Source organism: Papaver somniferum, chromosome 6, assembly GCF_003573695.1.
Source record: "Papaver somniferum cultivar HN1 chromosome 6, ASM357369v1, whole genome shotgun sequence".
NCBI classification, from domain to species: domain Eukaryota; kingdom Viridiplantae; phylum Streptophyta; class Magnoliopsida; order Ranunculales; family Papaveraceae; genus Papaver; species Papaver somniferum.
The window spans coordinates 102,193,287-102,214,960 of record NC_039363.1 but is presented as its reverse complement, the minus strand read 5'-3'; the positions used below and the strand labels follow the sequence as shown (position 1 = coordinate 102,214,960).

The window sequence follows — 21,674 nt, the reverse complement described above, 5'->3', positions numbered from 1 at the left end:
ATGGTCAAGTAGGGAGTGTTTGGGATGATTTTTTTTAATACGCATATAATATGTCAATAATTATTTTCATGTGCAAGTATGTTAACATAAATGAATGATAAATCCATATTTTATTGAAAAGAATGATAATTCTGTACACATATCATGATAAAAAATTTCAATACACATGTCACACATGAGTTTGTTTTCACTCTTTTGTTAAACTTTGAAATGAGGTTCATGAATAAATACGAACAACCGTGTCTCAAATTTTGACTTATCTGTTTGTGTATAAAGATAAACAAACCTTCATCTAATCATTTTTATGTTGATCATATCCCTTACTATAAGTTATTAATAATGAATTCAAATGAAATTTTTAAAACTTGCAATGTGAAAGCAAAGAAATAAAAGAGTTTGGTATAATGTGTTACTAAAATTTGAGAATCAACACCGCTAATATTAGATAGTTACAAGATCGATCTTTTTAGATAACAATCAAAAATATGTTTTGATTTGTTATTATAGTGTTCACTATTTACTTTGTTTGTATTACTTATTATGTACAACGAACTTCAATTTTATTGAGGCTACGACCCTTACTAGCACCCAAAATATGAGAATCAAAAGTGGACGACAGGTGTTTATTAGACATATCAACTTTAAGTAGAATATCCTTAGCTTTTCCATAAAAAAATTCATCTGAAGTCTTTTACGGAGACTCTTTGACATGTGTGCAAAAGTTGATTGAATCATAAATATGAGTTTATTTTTTATTTTCATATGGAGAATCTATGGGACGCATAACATACAAAAAATAACTGGAGTTTCTAATACAGTTGGATTATATTTTGAATTGTGGTTAACTCCTACAACGACTTGATTAAGAAATTTGAATGAAACAAGATCCAGCCAATAGAAAATTGACACTCGTGTTAAACTATTAAAATAAAGAGGGTCCCAACCAATAGATTTTGACACTTACATGATTTTCTTAAGTAGATATTATATTGACTCAATTTTTTACTATCTACATCCAGTCATGGAAATCAATCAATAAAAATATAATGATAATAGTTATTCATCATATTAACAATTATTTATGAAATTACATGTATATACAAATTCGATGCAAATTTTGAAATCACCAACTAGTTAATAAGAGGTATAAAATTTGGTTCAAAATATCGGCGATATTCGAGGTTTGATTCATCATATGGTTATATTCAAGGTTTGACTGAATATGCACGCCATGTTTGAGGTTGGATTGTTTTGGTGATAGGAGTTATAAAGTTTTGCAGCTCCATAAACTACACCTAATGCGAAAAACCCAGTACTCGGTATTATCTCTAAGAACTTTTTGCAGAAAGAAGAACCTTGATCATTCATTTTTTTTCCTTTTGGTTTTGATTTTACCTAGGTCATATGATTGATGGATGGAAATCCTCTACTTTGTATTACATGGAAACAGTCGCGGGTGTCCAATACGAAAACGTTTACGTGTGTCGAATACGGCAATTCTGAAAATTCATGATACGAGGACATGGAAGTATGCATAAAAATATTGCTAATTTTATAAGATGATGACACAATTCAAATGTTAATTATCCACTCATAAGTTAGTACTTTTGTGAACAAAAGTGAATACTCAACAAAAGTTCAATATTGCAGACAATACTTACATAATTATATTTTTGATTATATTGCTTACAAAAGGTTAGTCATAATAAGCCAGTACTAAGGTCTTACTTTAATTGGAATACTGGTGACGATATTGAAATTGAAAATGGGATGAGCTAGATCTGATTTTTATGAGATATTTATCTTATGCATAGTTGGCTTGTTAACTTGATCTTTAATTATATGTGGTGGTTGTATTGGCTTTTTATAAATTAAACCTTCTATTTACAACCATCGAAGAGTTTTGCATGAATAACGTAATAATTTTTTTAATTCTTTAGTATTCAGGCTATGTCTAAGGAGTGTCAGCGTCAGTATCCGTATCCATACCTATGGTCATAGGACACGAGCATACATATGAAGTTTTTGTGTAGCACATCCTATACTAACTTTAGGTTTGAGGTTTACATTTAACCGTTCACCAAACCTTAGTTTAAACTATATAGTTAATCATTCACCATACCATAATTTAGTATAATATGCCAAATGACTTCATCAATTATTTAATAATAGGTTTAAAATTTGGAAATATGGAATACAAGATTTCACTTAGAATCCTCCCGAGATAAAACTTTCATGTTGTCTCACTTTCGGCATAGATGAGACCACGATCCTAGATTACTACTTTAGTTACCGCTTTACTTTGGAGTTTGCCTTTTGGCCAGAGTTTTATAGTGGAATTTGTGGAATGAGAGGCACTAGATATAGTCTAAGACAAAATAGTTAAGGATACTAAGAAGTAAACTAATGGGAGTTGATTCTTATATGATTAGCTTTATATGTGCCCAAAATCCACTTATATATTTTAGAACAATATAATAAGTTAGAATTAGATTCTTAAAAAACGTGAAAAATTAGATCGTTTACTTTTTTACAAAGAACACAAGAAATTCTTAAAAACATAAGAAAACAATAAATTTAAACTGTAACGGTTTGTATAAGAGTAAAATGAACGAGTTTGTCAGAACCCTGGTTCAGTTATTTTTTTTTAAGAAACCCAGCCGAACTTGAAGTCCATAAGGTTTTCTTCCGAAACCATGTAGAACGTAGGTTCAGATAGGTTTTATTTTGAACCAAAAGAAAATTTTGTTGAGTTTTTTTAAGGAATGGATGGCGAGTAATTGTGTATGTAAATGGTAACTTAGTTCTTTTCTCAAACATTAGGCTTTCCCTTATCACACTGCTTTAGATTGGTATAACTAAAAAGTACCTGAACTAATTTGGAAAGTCTGTAAACTAGAAGTTGTGTTTGGACTGTCAAATAAAATTGCGAGACTTTTGTTACGAAGAGAACAAAATAAGATCATGAGAAAAAATTATAGTCGTCCTTTGTGAATTAAGATTACTGGTTTTTAAGCTTTCTTGAGTTTAGAAAAATTGGATTTATTAATATCCAAATTTTGTGTACACTTGATGGGAAACAGTTCATTTACCTTGTTTCTCTGATTATTTTTCAGTCAAAACAACAACGACATCAACAAACATCCTAGAATTTGTTTTGAAAATCACAACCAAATCCATAAATAAATCATGTAAACTCACTTTGTTGTAAAAACCCGAGGACAGTTCTTATGGAAATTGACGAATCTAATTATGTGCCAAGCCAGGTGGATGGACATATGTGATTTCCCAATATGGTAAATATATTTACATATGGAAAAAAAATACAAAGACAAAAGATGTGTCGGGCAGCAATGCAACTCGGCCAAAATAACAAAGCTCCACAACTTTTCATAATCAGTAAAATAAATAAATTTACATAATAATAAAAAATAATTATATTATATTAAATTTATATTAAATCATAAGATATAACTTAAATTTATGAGAAAAGGATATGCTTTACCAAGCGACAGAAGTTGTGCCGCTCGGACACAGAAATGCGCATCACACGCCATAGACAAATCGAAGGTACATTTGAGCATTAGAAGATATCTATCCATGGTATGTTTTGAGCATCCATGGTCATTACCCTATTCGAAACTGTAGTCAAGTTGTTAGAAGCCATATTTGGCAAAATAAAAAATAAAAAAATGAAGCACATCGAGAGTTGTAAAAAAGCCAAATAGTTAAAAAGAAATAAATAATTAAGCCAAATGTGGCAATTAGATTTACCAATCGCTAAATATGCTAGACGCCATTATAATGTGGCATCTGGACGCTTATATAAGTAACGTTGAATACTCAGACGGTCTTAATTTGAGCCAGCCTTTATCATACAGACGACTTTATAATTAATGTTTCAACAGAAACTGAATTATTATTACCATTTTTATAAACAACAGTTTATTAAATAGATGCCCACTTTAGTGGAACCCTATTATTTCCTGGCCAAATTGGATATACCCAGATTAATTGGGGAATACTTAATGAGACAAAACTTGGGTCATTTTGAAGTAAAACAAGCCACCCTTAACCATGTATTTTCTAAATGGCTAATATACCCTTGTTTAATTAACACTAAATTTTAATTAGCTTAACTAATTGAGTTTAGATTAAAATTTTGAATTTATGAATTCAGTAGATTAAAACTTTTGTCTGTCTTATGAGTTCGATTTTGATCAACACTTTCAGTTCAGAAAATCTGAGAAGTCGGCAAGGTCGAAGATTGAATAAGGTGCCGACTAAGTTTGCCCGGCATGGTCTGCGGATGAAGAAAACGCCGACTATCTTTGGCCGGCAAGGTATATGAATGAAGAAAATGCCGACTATGTTGGATCGGCTATCTTGTAGTCGGCATATAAATATTTCCTAGGATGCCGACTATCATATAGTCGACATATAAATATTTCTTACACTGTCGGCTGACATATAGTCGACATGCAAATAATTACTAACATTGTCGGCTGTGGAATAGTCGGAAATGTAACCTTGCCGACCTTTAGTTACACCCAACAGAAAACAGAATATGGGAAGCTGTAATTCACTTTATTCATGCAATTTTGGTTAATACATTGATTGAAAAATAAAATCTAACTCCTTGTCGTTGGAACAACGAATGCACCTAGCATGTGCATCAAGCCTTTGAATCCCTAGGCGACCCTAGAGGACGAGTTATAGTCTCGTGAGGGTTTATATAGAGATCTACCCACAAAACCTATAGTACTAAAACCATCAATCTTCGTTGGAGGAATCCCAGTACAATCCACCCTCCATGAAGTCCGGGGCATACTCCGGGATTTTGGATACCATGAATTGATAGCTTGCGTCGAATGCGAATGCTTCCCCCTTTTCCTCCAAGTAGCGCGCTTTGACGACTTCATGCTACAAAAACAAAACACAAACTTACTTTGTTAGTGGTGTTTAGTAGGAAGATCAAACAACATGTATCACGTAAAATAAACCACAAAAATACTAACATATTGTTCAATGGACAATCCAAAGTGTCTAGTTTTCAAAATCCGTTTTTGGATAGCTAAAAAAGCAAGTATCGCATTTTCGATGATTAGGTGCCTATCATGGACTTGTTGAACACTTCTTCCATTAGGATTCCAAACTCTTGCCTATATTTGTTGTATACTATATCCCAAAAGGTTACGGCATCCACCCTTACGGAGGACTGATTTCTAACCTGAGTTTTCGCATACCATGCTTTTGTGATGGATAGATCTTCATTTGAATCAAATGATACCGTTGTTGTATGTAGAGTTATTGGGTGAGTTAGATGGAGTATATGATGATACGAGCTTTCGAGAGTATATGCAAATAGGCGTGTGTTGTTTTGTAGAGAGAACTAGTGTATTTATAGAATGGTGGCCAAATTTGGCAGTTATGGTAGTCAATCAATACAATTGTACTAGTCAAAATTTGGATTTTGAACTCGCCGGATGGGTTTTTGTTTCCCAAATATGCCGACTAACATACCGCCGGCAGGGTCGTAATTTTCTTACTCTGTCGGCTATAAAAAATTTCAAGCACAAGAAACGTCATATTCAGCTGCATACCTCCAGCAAGATATTTGTTTAATACAATGCCGACTAACACATAGTCAGTAGGGTAGTAATTTTCTTACCCTACCTACTTTATGATTTTTGTAACACAGGAGAAGTCATTTTCAGCTGCATACCGCCGGCAAGGTACTTGTTTAATACATTTCCGACTAACTTATAGTCGGCAGGGTTATAATTTTCTTACCCTACCGACTTTATAATTTTTGTAACACATGAGAAGGTCATTTTATGCTCTTTTTAGTCGGCACGAAATTTGTTCATCATGTTTCCGACTATTTAATGGTCGGAAATGTATGTATTTTCTTACCTTGATGACCCTGGTATCTTTCCTCTTCTGTTGTCAGGGCCGGCAGTCTGCCAGTTCACAACATTGTCAGCCCTGGTTTAGTCGGCACTGTAACTTAACAATTAAATAACTCAAACCCTTCCGGCAGAATGATTGAAACTTTACAAAGCTAAACAAACCATTCATTCAACAACTAGAAATCCAACATTTTTTGTCCAAAATACGAAAACATGTCCCATAAACCTTAAAAAAATTGTCCAACCATTAACCTTAACATTTGTCTACCACAACATAAAGATTAAATTAGTAATGCATTCATTCACCACCACGACCACGACCACGGCCCCGTTTAGCATTTTCAAGACCACCACCACCACCACTACCACCACCACGGGTACGAGCCTTGGCTTGTGATTCCATCTTTAGTTCAGCATTAGCTTTCTCGAACAATTCGTCGGCATCCTGATTGTCAATATTGCTAGCATAGTCAATGTGCTTGGTTTTCTCATCAATCGACAAAGGATCTCCTTTTTCTCTCACGCAACACATCACCTTTACAGGGGTTTTCAAATGCTCCATCTATTTTCAATTGAACAACAAACAATTAATAGAATGATTCGATAATGTAATCTTAAAATAATAAGAACAACTCTAAAATACTTACAAAGTTCTTATGACTTGTTGCTGGGTCTTTCGGTGGCATTTTCCTCTTACGAGTCGCTTGTTCAACAGTTTATTCCCTAATCACAGTAGGACGAGCAAAACCCAAGTACCACGGCATGTAATTTTCATGATCTTCATGACCTTCGGTCACCTCGTCCAAAAGATTCGTATCGATTTTATGCTTTTGTCTTTCCTTCCAATAAGATGTACCTGGTGCCGGAGCGTAATGGACACCAATAATTTTTTGGTACGTGGTGCACGATCCCCTTACCACTTTAAAGAACGGTTTATCACCGGGATGGGGTTCTTCTTGGACGTAACCCACTTGTCGTATTACCCGATGTGGATCGTACATTGAAAATCCATGGGGGTACAACAAGGGACCGTAGTAGAATGCAACATCATCTCTCCTTTGAATTAAACCTTCATTTCTATCAACTCGATACAGATCAAATATTACCTCATCCGTAGTCAATTGTCCAAGGCGATTCGCATTTTGATAAGCTGTTGCGGTATATCCTTATCCTGAGCACCCTTAAAACTGTATTTTTGTCCTCTTGGCTTATCAATCGCAAGCTTCTCATTCACTTTGACGTAGGGATTGGCTTTCACTAAAGTAGGGAAGTGCTCATATATCCAAACCTATGAAAACACAAAGTTTAGTAAGAATCTTACATTACGAGCATTTTGCAAATATAAATGATTTAGACTATAAAATTACCTGGAAGAGACATAGATTCTTGTTGACTTGCACAGTGAGTTCCCTTGAAGCCTTTGTAAACTCATTGTTCAATAAGGCGACCACGCAGTATCTCAAGAATACTTATGCATATGATCTAAGGGATGCAATATTTGAATATACTTGGCATCGACCAAGCTTCCGGAGCTGTCGATGAAGATACATTTTCCCATGACGTATAGCAAATAAGTTGACGTGGTAGCATTAGTTCGCACCAAGTCCACCCTTCATTCCTTATCATAGATTTTCCTAGTCCCATAGAATGTGTCCCTCAACTTCTTCAGATTAAACTTCTTGCTTAGATAACCATCCTTCATCACAAGCATAGACTCCGTCTTAATCTGATCCCAACTGAACTAATCTTTGATCAATTCGAAGATCTTTTCCCAAGAAATGCCATTATCGTAGCCATAATTGATTGCTTTTCCCTCAATATCGAGGCATAGAATTTGATGAGCATCATCGGGAGTTATCGTCATCTCACCGAATGGGAACAACATTGTATCAGTCTCTCCGTAGAACCTCTCACAAAATGCATATACGGTAACTTTATCATACTCAACAATCAAACATTCCACCACAGGCCACAACCCAGAGTTCTTGACAATCGCTTGCACTTCGTCACATTCCTTGTCAAGTGGCCATTTCTTAATCACTGAACATGAAGCTTGGTGCCTCAAGAGACGGATGGCATGCTTGTGATCCTAAATACTAAAAACAGAAAATGAAAAGAAATACAAACACTTGAAGCAAATTTAAGATTGATACACTTAAATAAAAAACAAAGAAGGATTGAGATTACTGATGACAGTATTTTGGATTTCACGTGCCCATGAGTCTTTGTATCCAAAAAGAACATGTCCACCATCTTCTGGGGTCCCCCGTAGAGGCTCACCTGGTTTCAGTGTAACCTTCAAGTGAGAGGGAGGCATGTGGGAATCAGCTGGTTTAATGATAACCCTCTTCTTCTTTCCGGTTTCAGTTGTAGTTGCAACTTGGGTTTGTTGATCATTAGCTTAAGGTTGTTCTCCATCTTCTTCTTCTTCTTTTTCTTCTTCTTCAACAATTTCATCTTCTCTATCCTTATCTTTATCCCCATTACCATTACCATCATCATCATTATCATCATTACCTCCTCCAACAGGTGGCATGTCTTGATCACCATCATCATCATCATCATCATTGTTACCTCCTCCAACAGCCGAAGTTCTTTCAACATCATCATCATTATCATTACCTCTTCTACCAGATGGAATTGATTGGTCTTCATCTGGAGTTTCATCTGAATCATTTGGTTCCGGTGGTGGTTGAGAATCATTCCGTTCACGGATCTTGAGCGTTCCTGGCTCAACTAATGCCCCTCGATTTGTTGCAGTCAAGAGTTTGTCACTAACACGAGGAGGTCTTGAAGGAGGAGTAACAGTTTTCTTCTTTCCCTTTGCCAACCTGAACAAGAACAATTAAGAAAAAAATCATAAATCGGCAGGGTCGACAAATATTACCAATCCAGCGGAATAATGGTTAGAAGGGTCGATATCTAAAATACATGTCGGCTAAACTATAGTCGGCAGGGTCTTATTCAAATAACCTGACGGCTTATAACAACTATGAACACAGTAGATACAAAATTTTCCACATCATTAGTCGGCAGGGTCTATAATCCAAACAATTCCGGCTAACATACAGCAGGCAGGGTGGTATTCGAATACCATTCCGGCTTTATAACTTTAGGCATCACGAGACACAAACTATTCAATACAACCGGCAGGGTAAAAAATTGTAACACACCGACTAAAAAAAAAATCGCTGCAAGCTCCTAGGTTGAATACCTTGCCGACTTTGTAAAAATCAGTTACAGGTATTCAATAGCCGGTAAGATCTTCAACCTAAGAGCTTGCCGACTAACCCTAAATATGAAGAGTCGGAAGGGTCGTGGAACAAACACCTTGCCGACTAAATAACTGAAAATTCACAAATTCGATTTTTCTGACCTAATTTGACATGCAAACATGAAATTGAACTACTTGAGTGAGTTTAAGTAGGCCCTTACTTTCTCAATCGCGCCATTTCTCCTTTTTCAGCGGCGTCGATTTCTTCTTCTTCAACTGCTTTTTTCTTCTCTTTATTTTGAATTAAATTTGCAATTCCAGGGTTGTATTCATTGCGTTTTCTACTTGTGGTTTTCATACGACTAGCCCTACGCCGCGACGGCTCCATGTTTGAAGATTAATCTGAATTTTCGAGTCGACGATTACGACGAATTAATCGATGAGTTTTCAATGGTGGGGGATGGAGAAGCCGGTAAGGTAGAGGTGGAGGAGAAGAAGAGAAAAAGATGAAATGAAAAAATGAAAACTGATTTAGGGTAATAAGAATTATAAAAGGTAAGGGTAGTTTTGTAACTTCACCCATTAGGACTCTTCCTTAGCCCTTAAAAAGAGTCCACTCAAAATCGAGTATACCCCAATTAATCTGGGTATAACCCAATTTGGTCAGGTATTATTTGGGTTCCAAGTATGTAAACTCTATGAATAGAGTACAAAATCTTTGTATTCTATACACACATCTTACTAATATAAGGAACTGACTAACATGCCCTTCCGTATTTATTTTCCTCTGCCTTTGCCTTCTTCACTTTTTCGTTAATTTCATCAATTCGAGGGGCATTTTCTGTTTGCCTGTTTCTTCTCTTCAAAAACACATCGAACAGAAAACGAATAACTCAGAAAATCAAGCTGATGCTTCTCAAATTATTTTCCATCTGATCATAGAATTCAGCTCAGAAAATTTCACCGAAGAACAAATTGTGTCACCCAAATTTGTATTGTTAGACGAAGAAAGACACCGTAATTCTGAAGCTGATTTGACCTTGGAGAACGATTCCTCAATTTCATTAGTTATCTGAAACTCAATTTCAAAATCACGTTACCAAAATCAAATCTTCTTTTTCTCTCGAAGTTACTTTATACTCCCCGTGTCCATTTGTATATAAACCCATCAATCACATTGCACAGCCCTAATCTACGCCAATTATTATCTTCAAAAGCAGTTCGCGTATTCGGTTTTAGAAATTGGATCAGGTAAATTTGTTAAGGAAGGAAGAACAATACTGTGATTCTGAAGCTGATTCGAGCTTACACAAATCACCATGTATGTTGAATTCAATCCGTTTTTTTGATGAAATCGCTCCGGATGTATTCATATTGTAACTTGCTTCCGTGGTTTTGATTAACATTAGTAGACGATTCATGCAGCGTCGTTAGTTAAAATTATTTTATTGAGCTCTATCTGTTTGTAAAAATTCTTGAGTAACAATATTCAATTGTTAATTTTGTCTTGGTTTCTTGCTAATTTCATGCTAACCAAACATTAGTATGATTGCAGAGAGCTACAATGTGATTCTAGGGAAGCTAAAAGTATCATAGGATGGCTAATTGTTCTTTTTATTTTTGCTAATTTGTCATAAACTTGAGTCAATTCAAGCCAAATATTTTTGCTAATATGCAAGTGTTATCCTCCTTCAAGGCAGTAGCGAGAAAAGACGGATGAGCATCACACTGTAAGTATAACCGATGACTTGAGATTGCTTCATTAGCTAGCCACAATAGCGACAGCTTGGTTACAGTACTCCCTATTTGCATGCACATTTTGTGAAAACAACTTACAATCAAAGATTGTGTTGTATACTAACAACATTATGATCACCTATCTCACGTTCTATCACATTTTTACAGTCACCTCTATAAGGATAATAGAGGACTGACGCAAATGAAATTGCTGACCCATCGAGAAGCATCAAGGAGAGCTTGGGCCTCTGCCTAAACTGGATATAGGCTCACAATCTCACTGCCTTTCTTGCCAAGCAGTTACCTGCATGATCTCTCAATATCAGCAATATGACATTTTCAACCAAAGAAGAGGAGGATATATGCCAATGCAGATGAGAAGAGGCTGAAAATCTAACTGGATGAACATTAGCCATGTCAAAAATGCAATATATATAAGACTTATAAGAGAGTTTGAAGTCTTTGGACCAGTTCATTGTTGCTGAAAACAGAAAAATTGCTTACAACTGCGAGATTAATAATCACATTCAGAAATATTTTGTTGAATGTGATTCTGTTGGGAATCACCAAACAACTGGTGGTGTTGATCTATGTGTGTCCATGGCTTCGGTCAGCAAAAGTGTTAGAAACAGTTCATAAAACCTGCATTACAGGTCTTGAAATGGAAAGGCAGGCGTATCGCGCATGCGTGTTATACTAGTGATAAGAAATTTATCTCTCTTTATCTTCTCTACTTCGTCTCTTTTGTTTTTGTTCTCTAGCTTCTATTTCACAAGATGTTATCAGGTACGTTTACTCCAACGACACAAATATGGGAAACACGTTTGGTCTTGGGAAGATTACTTTTGTTTTGGTTTGATATCAGCATGTGTTTAATGGTGTCCCACGATTTGTGTTTAAATTATAAGTTTTATATTCTATTGGTGAATAATCTCATTACTTGACTTCTTATTTTGTTTTCGCATGACTACAACCTTGGATTAGTGGACTCGTACAAAGTACCAATTAATGGTGAACAAGTCTCCTAAGATGCCAGGAGAAACGCAAAACCTTTCAACGTATTCATTCAATTACTTAATATTATATGTTGCACCTTGGTATTCTTTCTGTAAGTTTCATATACTTTTCTTTTTTAATTATTCGTGATTTTAATGCTTAACGAACATTGATCTCTATATAATCTCTATGGATGTGCTAATTCTATTGTACATCGTTCTACATGGGTGATCAACTTTTACTGAATATGTATGATTTCCTTTCTTCTCTAACTTTTTTTATAGAGATAGAAAAAATAAATCTATCGAATCGAAAGATGGTCAACAATTTTTGCTCCTCCAATGAAATTTTAGTCACTAAAAATTGGCGTATTCCTTGTTCTCTCATCGAAGGATGGTTTACAGTTTTTATTCCCCTAATGAAACTTTATTCACCTCTGTTAAAGAAAAATAGTGTTATCGTGGTTGGATTACCTTTTCGGTAGTTAATCACGTGCATGATTCATTAACCTACGGACAATTAAGTTTGGTATCTTCCTCGATTAGATGAAGATCATGTGATTCAATTTCATATGGTTTATATTTTTCTATACAAGAAACCATCTCTCAACCAAAAATGGATTTTGCATATGTGATGACTATTTTTTGTTCTTCAATCGTTGATACAATTTTGGTGTATCGCAATAATCAATATCAATTGCAAATACCATCATACGAGGATTTGCTACATTCCTAGCGGATATTTAGCAATTTTTATTTTCCTCTTGCTACTAGTCTCCAAAATTATAAACCGTTCCACTTGTAGCTCGAGTACGGTAGGATACTAAAGGTCACTGGGTGCGCACCCGGTTTGTTAGTCAATATCATTAGTCTTGGAGTGATCATATTGATCTTCATTTAATTTTCTTTTAATAAAAAAACTGTACAATAATTATAATATGAATCATTATCATGTTGGCCGTCAAGATCATGAAATTGTTGAAAATTTGTTTGCATGATTTAAATATTTTTGGTTCTAACTATATAAGAAAAAAAAATTGTTCCCAAACTAGTCCATGGTTGTTCGAATATATCTCGCCCACCGTTGCGCCTCGGCCGAAAAACCAAAGCTAAATATCGCCGAGCTATTTAGTCCTATGGTGTGGTGGTGCGTGATGTGGGCATCCAAATCAGCCATTGGCCCGGATATTCATGCCTGGGCCAAATGGATGAGAAGAAGCCCGGAATGACGGAAAGAGATAGAAATTCCAGACACACAACAAAGCGAAGAGTTATCCGAAGAAATGACAGCAGTAGGGGCGCGCCTTATTTCCACGGTTACCGGAATTCCCCCGCCAAATCCCTCCCAGTCTGAAACTTCCCTTCCACCGTTAAAACCACCACCACTGCAACATCAACAACATTTCATTCTCAACACCAAAACCAATCGCAGAAATTTCTCAGTTCTCCCTCTCACACTCATTCCATTCCTCTATCAACCCTCTCCGGCCTCCGCCTTCTCGCTCGGCATATGTACTCAACTCTCTCTCTCTCGAACTCCGATTGCTCAATCTATCCATAATTTTGTTTCTATATAGATATATTTTCTTACAATTTTTCATATTTGATTTCAGCAGGACCAAAGGATTGGTTGAGAGATCAGAAGAAGAAAGCATCGAAATATGTGTTAGCTCCAATTGATGCTTCTAAAAATAGCCTTCGGAGTGCACATCTTTTGTTAAGTAGGGTTTAACAAAAAACAATTATCCGAGAGGTTTTACTGATGATATGATATCACTTGAGTTTTTAATTTTTGATTGGAATTTTAATTCTCACAGCTAAGGATTCTGACAACCGGGATAAAGATTTCGAAGAAGTTCAGAACCTACTAAGATCTGCTACAAGAGATTGTGCTCCTCTAGAAAGGAATTCTTTTGTCTCATTTCAAGCTAGTACTGGTGTTGAGGTTTGGCTTTATTTCGAGTTCGAACCTTCATACACTTTTCTATATTGATAAGAGATGCAATTACATTGTAAAAAAAATGTAGAGTTTAGTGTTTGGTTACTTAACACAGGTTTAATGCTCTAAATCTTGTATTATTGTTATCAGGTTTGCACGTTTACTTTGGTTTTGAAGAATGCAGCTTCTTTATTGGACGATAACGATCCTGTTAAGTTGGAAACTGAAGCTATTTTAGGAGTCTTATAAGGTAATCCATGATTTATTTTTACTAAATTTGTTTCAAGCAATCTATATAGTAGTAATTATCGGTTTCATTACTTGTAACTAAGTGTAGTCATGTTCTAGTTATATACATTGTGGAGGGAAAACAGCAATGAAACTGCTAGAGAGTAGTACTTACATTTTATCTTTAAATGCAGATCTCTCAGCTCCCTTAATGGTGTGGCAAATGAAGCCGACTTTCAACTTGCCTCCAGCAGGTATGTAAACTAGTTCTTGTCTTTTACAATCAAAAGTATTTTAGTAATGCGTAGTTTTTCTGAAGCATGATTTGGGTTTGCTTCCATCATTTGGATATAGCGTTGCGGTAATACCTATTGTTGATTGTCACCTTAGTTGTGATTTGATACACAAGGATCAAATTATTGATATAGATTATTAAGCAATTAGATATCGAGATAAATGATTTGTGCTTCGGAGGGATTCATATTTCTGACAACAAATTGAAGGTAATTTGAGATAATTGGTGTGTTCTTAAAAATGGTACCATGGCAAAAAGCTCTAGCTTCTTGTGTTTGTATCCAAGTAACAATCAGTTATGAAAATTTTGTCCAATAGAACTTCTATGTTGAAGGATATGCGTGGCTATATCTCTTTTTCAGTATTCACTTCTAGTGCTGTCTTAATGTTCAGTAACCAACTTTCAATTGAGCACTGTAGATTGCGTTATTGTCTTTGACCTGATTTTGCTTAATCATTGGCGTCATTAAATTCTGTGAAAATTTTGGACATGGTGTATGAAGTATAGTCAGGCAGTGCAGGAAAATATATCCTTATGGTCATTGTCAACAATCTCTCTTCTGTGCATTATCGAATTCCTCTATTTGATTCAGAAGTTTAGATTATTGTATTGCTTGTAGTCTCATTTTTGAAATTCAACTCCCACAGACTGGGTTGAAGTTGAAAACTTAGGTAGCCGTCCCAGGATGGCTAAGACTTGTTATCTGTTCTCTTGTGATGCAGAGAAAAGGTGGCGGATGCCTTGTTGGACACCATAACCTCACTCGACAAGTTCGAGCAGGGTATCAAGGATTGCCTTGAGATCTAATAGTTGCCTCTCCATCCTACAATCAAAAATAGCCTGCTGCGCATCGAGCCTAGAAGAACATTGGATGCTAATTTGTGTTAAGTTCTTGTGGTTGGAACTTGTAACAGCTCTTCACTTCCCTCATTTTTACCAGTATCAATAAGAAATTCTGTGTTTACTACTACTGTCTAGCTGTCTTTCATTTTCTTTCGTCTCTTTGCTTGGTTCTTCATATGCAATAAAAATCAATGTTGTGATCTTCCTTTGCTATTGTCCGCTTTCATGATTCAACCACAAGAAGCCCCTCATGCCCACAGTGCCTTGGAGAAGTAGTTTTCTCTTTTATCAAAATAAGATGGCCTCAAACCCATCATACCAAAATGGCTACTTGGATGATTTTCATGTTGTGGTCATCATATTTCATAGCCTTGTTGTACTGCGCAGCACATCCAGAAGAAGAAGTTGTTGTTAGATAATTAGTTGCTTTGGATGAGTACGATATTTTTGAATTTTGTTTAAGCCTCCTTGCCATGCTTGTAGTTGAATTGCATGAATAAATGTTAAACTGCCTACTTGCAATGTACCCGTATCTGGGTGTCAGTAAGTCAGTTCATACTGTACTCCTAAAACATAGTTGTCTATGAGTTTGTTGAACACAGTTAATGTTTGATGTCTGCTTGCTCCTTCATGTTGCTTTGCCTGTATGTAATGGAGATTTGTAATATGTATCGTGTTTTGTCCCACATCAACATAACATCTTTTCGCGGTAAATAGGAACATTTTATTTTTTTACTTGTGCAGTGTAATATCCGCGGGCATACTTGATACTTGGACAGAACAAGAACAAGATATTTAGGAAAGACTTAGATGGACTCTATCCTTACTTACACCTCTCCGACCTCTAGTAATTACACAGGGACTAACAATATCCCGTTTTATCGATTTCCTCAGTACAAAACCATTAGATCACTTTACTTCAATGGCTTCAGCTTTTGGATAAAAATATGTATGTAAGACCACAATTAGAATAATGCCTGAACTTGACACATATTGGAGAATCAGCAGAAATGTATGCTTTATATGTTTACATGGTTTTATGCTTCTTCTAGTCGATTGTTTGATCAGGAGATCCTGAGGCACTCACCAAATAAAGCCGACAGCAGGGTTTGTTATCATCCGGGTTGGTTTGGATTGACCTAGGCAACTTCCGAAGCCTATTGAAAAGATTAAAGGGGTCATGCATGAAACCGAAATGGGCATCTGGGTCTCCAATCTGTGAAAGCTTAACATCAGAAAATCCTAGAGACGGCAAGAGATGATCAGGCCAGTCACTATAGAATTGGAAGTTGGATTGAGAAAGTGTGGTTGAGGACTTGTTCATAAAATCCGCTAGAAGGACTGTATGGGTCAGATTGCAGTTAGCCGCTATGATGTTCAGGACTTGCATGGCTTGCTGGTGGGATAGGTAATACAGGATACCTTCAAGCACCCACACTGTATTTCGTTCAGGAAGATAACCAGATTTCTTAAGCTTTTCTAGCCAGTCATCATCTCTTATGTCAGCTGCCACTCTAACTAAAGATTTAGCCATCACTGCCAGTTTCTCGTATTCATTTGTGGAGCTCATTGCCAGTTGCAGAAGCGCGGCTTTCATTTGTAGGAGCTTTGGGAAATCAACCTCAAAAACTTTGCTCTCCTTCAAGCAGCTCAGTCTGTACGCCCTCGCATCCATGCCTACAGATAAAACAAACATGTGAGTTTGGACACATTCCTGTTTTGGTTGATATTCTGTTTACCAAAAAGGTTTACGCATAACACTTAAAATTTGAAGCCATAATTATAGGATACTGAATTATGTATGAAAATACATTTGAAGGAGAACCTGGTGTTTTTTCTAGAGGCAGCTCAGCTATTGGGCCAATAAGTGCTAATTACTCAGTGGATGGGCCATAATTCAGTGACACACTGATTGCACCACTCTAAACTTTTCATATGTAAGCTTTCCTCACCCATTCTGTAGCTCTCCTCTCCATCTAAATTTGAGACGGGAGTTTGGTCATGCATCACATGAAGATCAAAATCAAGTGAGGTGCTTAGAAAGAAGAACAACAACTAGGATATCTTATACTATATGTTTAGGAAGTTATCTGAAGTGGTTGCTTGGATTCTACATGCATGCTGATGTTTTAGTTTCTAAAAATGCAGGAAGAAGCGAGAAAGAACAGTAACATTACCTGCACCAAGTAGAACAACTTGGGTGTCTTCGCCGTTGAAGGATTTGAGAGCTGCTTCAATCTTTGAATCAAACCATAACGTGCGGACAGCAAGAATCACTCCAGATATTTCACGTGCATTATTGAGATGGTCTTTCTTCATCTTCTCATGAAGACTTGTTAGATACTTCTCTCCTGCAAGTACATCTGCAACAGGATCATGTATCACATGCTTCCACAGAGCTCTTCCAGCTGCAGTTTGACACGCTGAGCGCTGAAGGAAGTCCCATTCGTTATCAATAGATTCATGAAATTTCCTCACTGTATCTGACAAGAGCATACTGGATAGTTTAAACTCCGGCCATGTTGATTCCACTGGGAATCCATGTTCTTGTTTCGTCATCTGTCTGATCGCGCAAACTCTACCACAGGAAGGAGATGGGAGAGACTGCATCAATAAATATTTGGAAAATGTATCTCTGTTTCTCTTAGTTTTATGAATTAAGAACTAAATAGTGTGTTGGGAGGGGATAAGAAAATAGAGCCACACAACCGTATTTTGAATACTAATGGTGTCGGATACTCATCCTGGAGGGAAAGGGAGGCAATCAATCCACCACGCCTATCCTCTTTCTCCCTCTCTATTTTGTATGTGTTGTGATGAAAATGTCCTCCCCTTTTCGGGTGAAAATGATAGAAGCAAAGTAGTCCCCACAAATGAGGCTGTGATACAGCAAAATTGGCTTCTTCCTTTCCGTAATGACAGAGAGGTCAAGTACTTGGCTATGAGTTAGTCAGCTTTCCTCCTTTACCTATTTTTGTCAAGGCTTTCATATGTCGACAATACTGTGCATTCTTGGCAGGTATTTCGTTGTTTAGGATGAATCCATAAATGGTGTTTTGCGTTGTAGGATGGGATGTCAAAACAGACGGTATGAAATTGGAGAAGGCAATTGCGAACGTGGCTCGAGATTAACTTCTCATCATCAGCACGGCTGTTGACCGGATTTTTTTCTTTTTTTTTGTTCGCGTGGACCTTTTTCACTTGAAATATGTGCAAATTGTCTATGCAACCATAGTTTGCATTGTGATCGAAAATTTGTCAAGTAATTTGCCACCGTCGTCAAGGGTGGAGCTAGCTTGGAGCATGGACGTATAGCTTTACGGCCGGCCCAGCCGGTTCCCAAGCCTATTTTTAATCGTTATAGCCCATTTGAGCAATTTCAGCTTATTTTGCACCCTCAAATCTCAATGAAGGCTGTTTTTAGGCATACCTAAATTTTTCTAGGCATACTGAATAAAGACAAAAAAGGATGTCAAATAACAAAATCAGAAACTCTCCTAACCAAATTTTTTTATAATGACAAATCTGCCTTTTCTGTATAAGTGTTAGTAAAGTGGATTAGTGATTAAAACTTTTATTTAGTGATTAAGATGATTCAGAATTATAAAGTTTTGGGTAGATGAAAAAATTTAGGGAAAAAATCAAGTTTTTATTGAGAAGGAGAGAAGGAAAAGGAGAAAGTGAGAAAAAAAAATTGATTCAATGGAGGATGAGAAGGGTCATTCTTCATCTAAAAAACCTAGGAAAATACATATCAACTACAACAATGATCCAGAAATGGCTGATTTCTTAGATTATGAGAATGATTTTACACAAACTCAAACTCAAACTCAAACTCAAGATGATGATTTTTATGAGCCAAATCCAGATAATGAATACATAGATGAGGAAACCAATGCTTCTAACACACATGTACACTTCTATTTTATGTTTAATCTCACTTTTATAGCTTGAAATCATCAAAAAATTGTATTTTTCATCATGTTCCGGCTAACCAGGACTATGTTCGGCTAAAAAAATAAGCCGAACCAACTAAACTGATGAACAGTTCGGTTAGCTGAATTTGTTAACGTTATACGCCGAACCTTCATTTTCCAACTTCCAACCTATTTGCAAGATCCTAGTTCGGCTTATATTAAAGTCTAATAACAAGCCGAACTTATTCCTGAGAGTTAGGTTCGGTTCTCACTCTAAATATCGTATCAGCCGAACTATATATTTTTCCAAGTTCGGCTCATATTCAAAAAATCACATCAGCCAAACATGATACTGATTTTCCATGAAACACTTAAATTCATACACATTTAGGTGTTAAGATTTTTATTACATATGTTTTCTATTGTGCAGCATTTTCATAGGATGAACCAAACAAAAAAAGTGGAATTTACTAAAAGTGTTAAGAAAGTGAAGTCTAATGATGGAGAATACCAAGGTCCATATTAAAGTCATTAAAATCAATTAGATCTTATCTTCAACTTCAAGAGAATGAAAAGACAAACACAAGGAAAAAAGAATGAGGTCATTCCGACATCGGACGAAAAAGTTATGTCCAAAACAAGATCGAAAAACTTGAGTGTGCAAAGAGAAGGTTCGGCTGATAACTCAACAACACGAGCTAGACGAACCTAGAGCCTGCAAATCAATATTTTCGAAGTGTTTACAGAGATAGGTTCGGCTTGAAAGTGATCTAATCGAGTCAGCCGAACCTGACAACCACCTGGGGTAAATTTCACTTCTCAGGTTTGGCCGGGAAGGTTTGCAAGGTATTAGCCGAACCTGACACTGTTCTGGGACGTATTCAATACACATTTTGGGGTTCGGCTAAAAATTGACATTTACGGTTTAGCCAAACTGTTCATAGACACTATCAGGGTGAAATTTCAAGAACAGTTCGGCTCAAAACTCAACTCAATTATCAGCCGAACCCGCTACTGTAACCGTCAAAAACCCGAAGTTTTTAGCAATTTAACCCATTCAATCCATGAAAAACAACAAATAAAAGATTGGGTTTGTAGGGAATACCTTCTTATCCTCATTTCAGTATTTGGAGCTTCAAATGGTTGAATTTTCGATTCAATTTCCGGTTCAATTATAGTTTTTACACCTTCATCTTCAATTGGTTCTTCTTCTTTAATTCATGAATTGGAAGAGGATTTAGAACACCTGACGTTTGCTTTTTTCTTCGTATGATCCATTATATAGTTCAATTTAACCGATGATCAAATTTTCACGAATCGATAATTAATTACAGTGATGAAAAAAAATCTGAGAGAAAAGGAAGGTGGTTTAGCTGGAGGAAGAAGAAGAGATGTTTAAGATAGTTTATTTTTCGATTTTATATTCAAGGGTATATAGGTAATTGAACTACCCAATAGACACCCCTTATAAGGTCACCTAGGATGGGAAAACTATTTTGTATGCCTTGAAAGTTTTTGGTATGCCTAAAATCATAGTTCATCTCAATGTACCTAGGGAAACTTAGGCGCAGGCCCAAAAAAAATATTATTCTTATTGTCAGGCCCTAGATTAATTTTTAGTTCCGTGACACCAATAATTATATGAAATATTGAACAATGCTGCATAATGGGTTATGCACCAGGGGTATATTTGGCAACACAACATGGATATGACATATCTAAAAATCCGCGCCTTGGAATTTTACAAATTTTATACCGTTGGAACTTTTTTTAAAGAAAGCTACACAACGAGTACAAACAACAATATCAAATTTAAGTTTTTTACGAAAAAAACGGAGGCGATTGTTATTTTTAATAAAATTTTCAAAAATTTGGTACATAACCATTATGCAGCCACCAAAAACGATGCATAACACATTATGCAGACACAACAAAAATTGCATAAAATGTTATGCAACCATATTTTGGTCCATGCATTTACTAATTTGGTTATGCAACCACGAAAACGATATATACGCCTAAAAAAATAACATCACAAAAAACAAAAGACGCATAACGAATTATGCAATAATTTTCTCAACTACATAACAAGTTATGCATCCATTGTTTTGATCAATTTCAGTGTTTACAAAAAAAAAGTTGATGCATAATGCGTTATACAAACATATTTTTGGATGCATATCAAGTTATGCATCAATTTTTTTTATTTCAATCCTTACAGCAAAGTGGTTGCATAATGCTTTATACATCCATTTTCACGATGCATAACATGTTGTGCAGATATAATTTTAGGTGCATAACAAGTTATGCAGTTTTGTTTTTGTTGGTTTCAATAGTAACAAAAAAGTTTCTGCATAACGTGTTATGCAATCGTTTTCTGGACTGCATAACAAGTTATGCAATCGTTTTCTGGACTGCATAACAAGTTATGCAACAACTTTTGTAGATGCATACATGTTATGTATCCATTTTAACGACTACATAACATGTTATACACACATTTTCGTAGGTGCATGACAAGTTATGCAGTCTTTTTTTTTTGGGTTTCAATGCTAACAAAAAGGTTGATGCACAACGTGTTAGGCAACCATTTT

The 21,674-nt window shown here is 35.9% G+C and overlaps 2 protein-coding genes and 1 long non-coding RNA gene across 3 annotated transcripts; 2 read left to right on the top strand and 1 right to left on the bottom strand.

Moving 5' to 3' along the window:
- Positions 1–13,134: 13,134 nt before the first annotated feature.
- Positions 13,135–15,369, top strand: LOC113288636. Its single transcript, XM_026537728.1, has 6 exons — positions 13,135–13,370; positions 13,472–13,579; positions 13,676–13,803; positions 13,948–14,047; positions 14,220–14,279; positions 15,043–15,369. Exons 1-4 carry the CDS (start codon positions 13,142–13,144, stop codon positions 14,044–14,046), a joined length of 564 nt encoding a protein of 187 aa, XP_026393513.1. The 5' UTR covers positions 13,135–13,141; the 3' UTR covers position 14,047; positions 14,220–14,279; positions 15,043–15,369.
- A 586-nt stretch (positions 15,370–15,955) lies between these two features.
- LOC113288635 (putative S-adenosyl-L-methionine-dependent methyltransferase Mjls_1072) lies at positions 15,956–17,992 on the bottom strand. Its single transcript, XM_026537727.1, has 2 exons — positions 17,341–17,992; positions 15,956–16,840 (listed from the first exon to the last, which is right to left on the bottom strand). The coding sequence occupies exons 1-2, from the start codon at positions 17,771–17,773 to the stop codon at positions 16,212–16,214; spliced, it is 1,062 nt and encodes a 353-aa protein (XP_026393512.1). The 5' UTR covers positions 17,774–17,992; the 3' UTR covers positions 15,956–16,211.
- Positions 16,787–17,444, top strand: LOC113288637. Its single transcript, XR_003330675.1, has 3 exons — positions 16,787–16,859; positions 16,950–17,100; positions 17,312–17,444. It is a non-coding gene; the product is annotated as an uncharacterized LOC113288637 (long non-coding RNA).
- Positions 17,993–21,674: the final 3,682 nt, after the last annotated feature.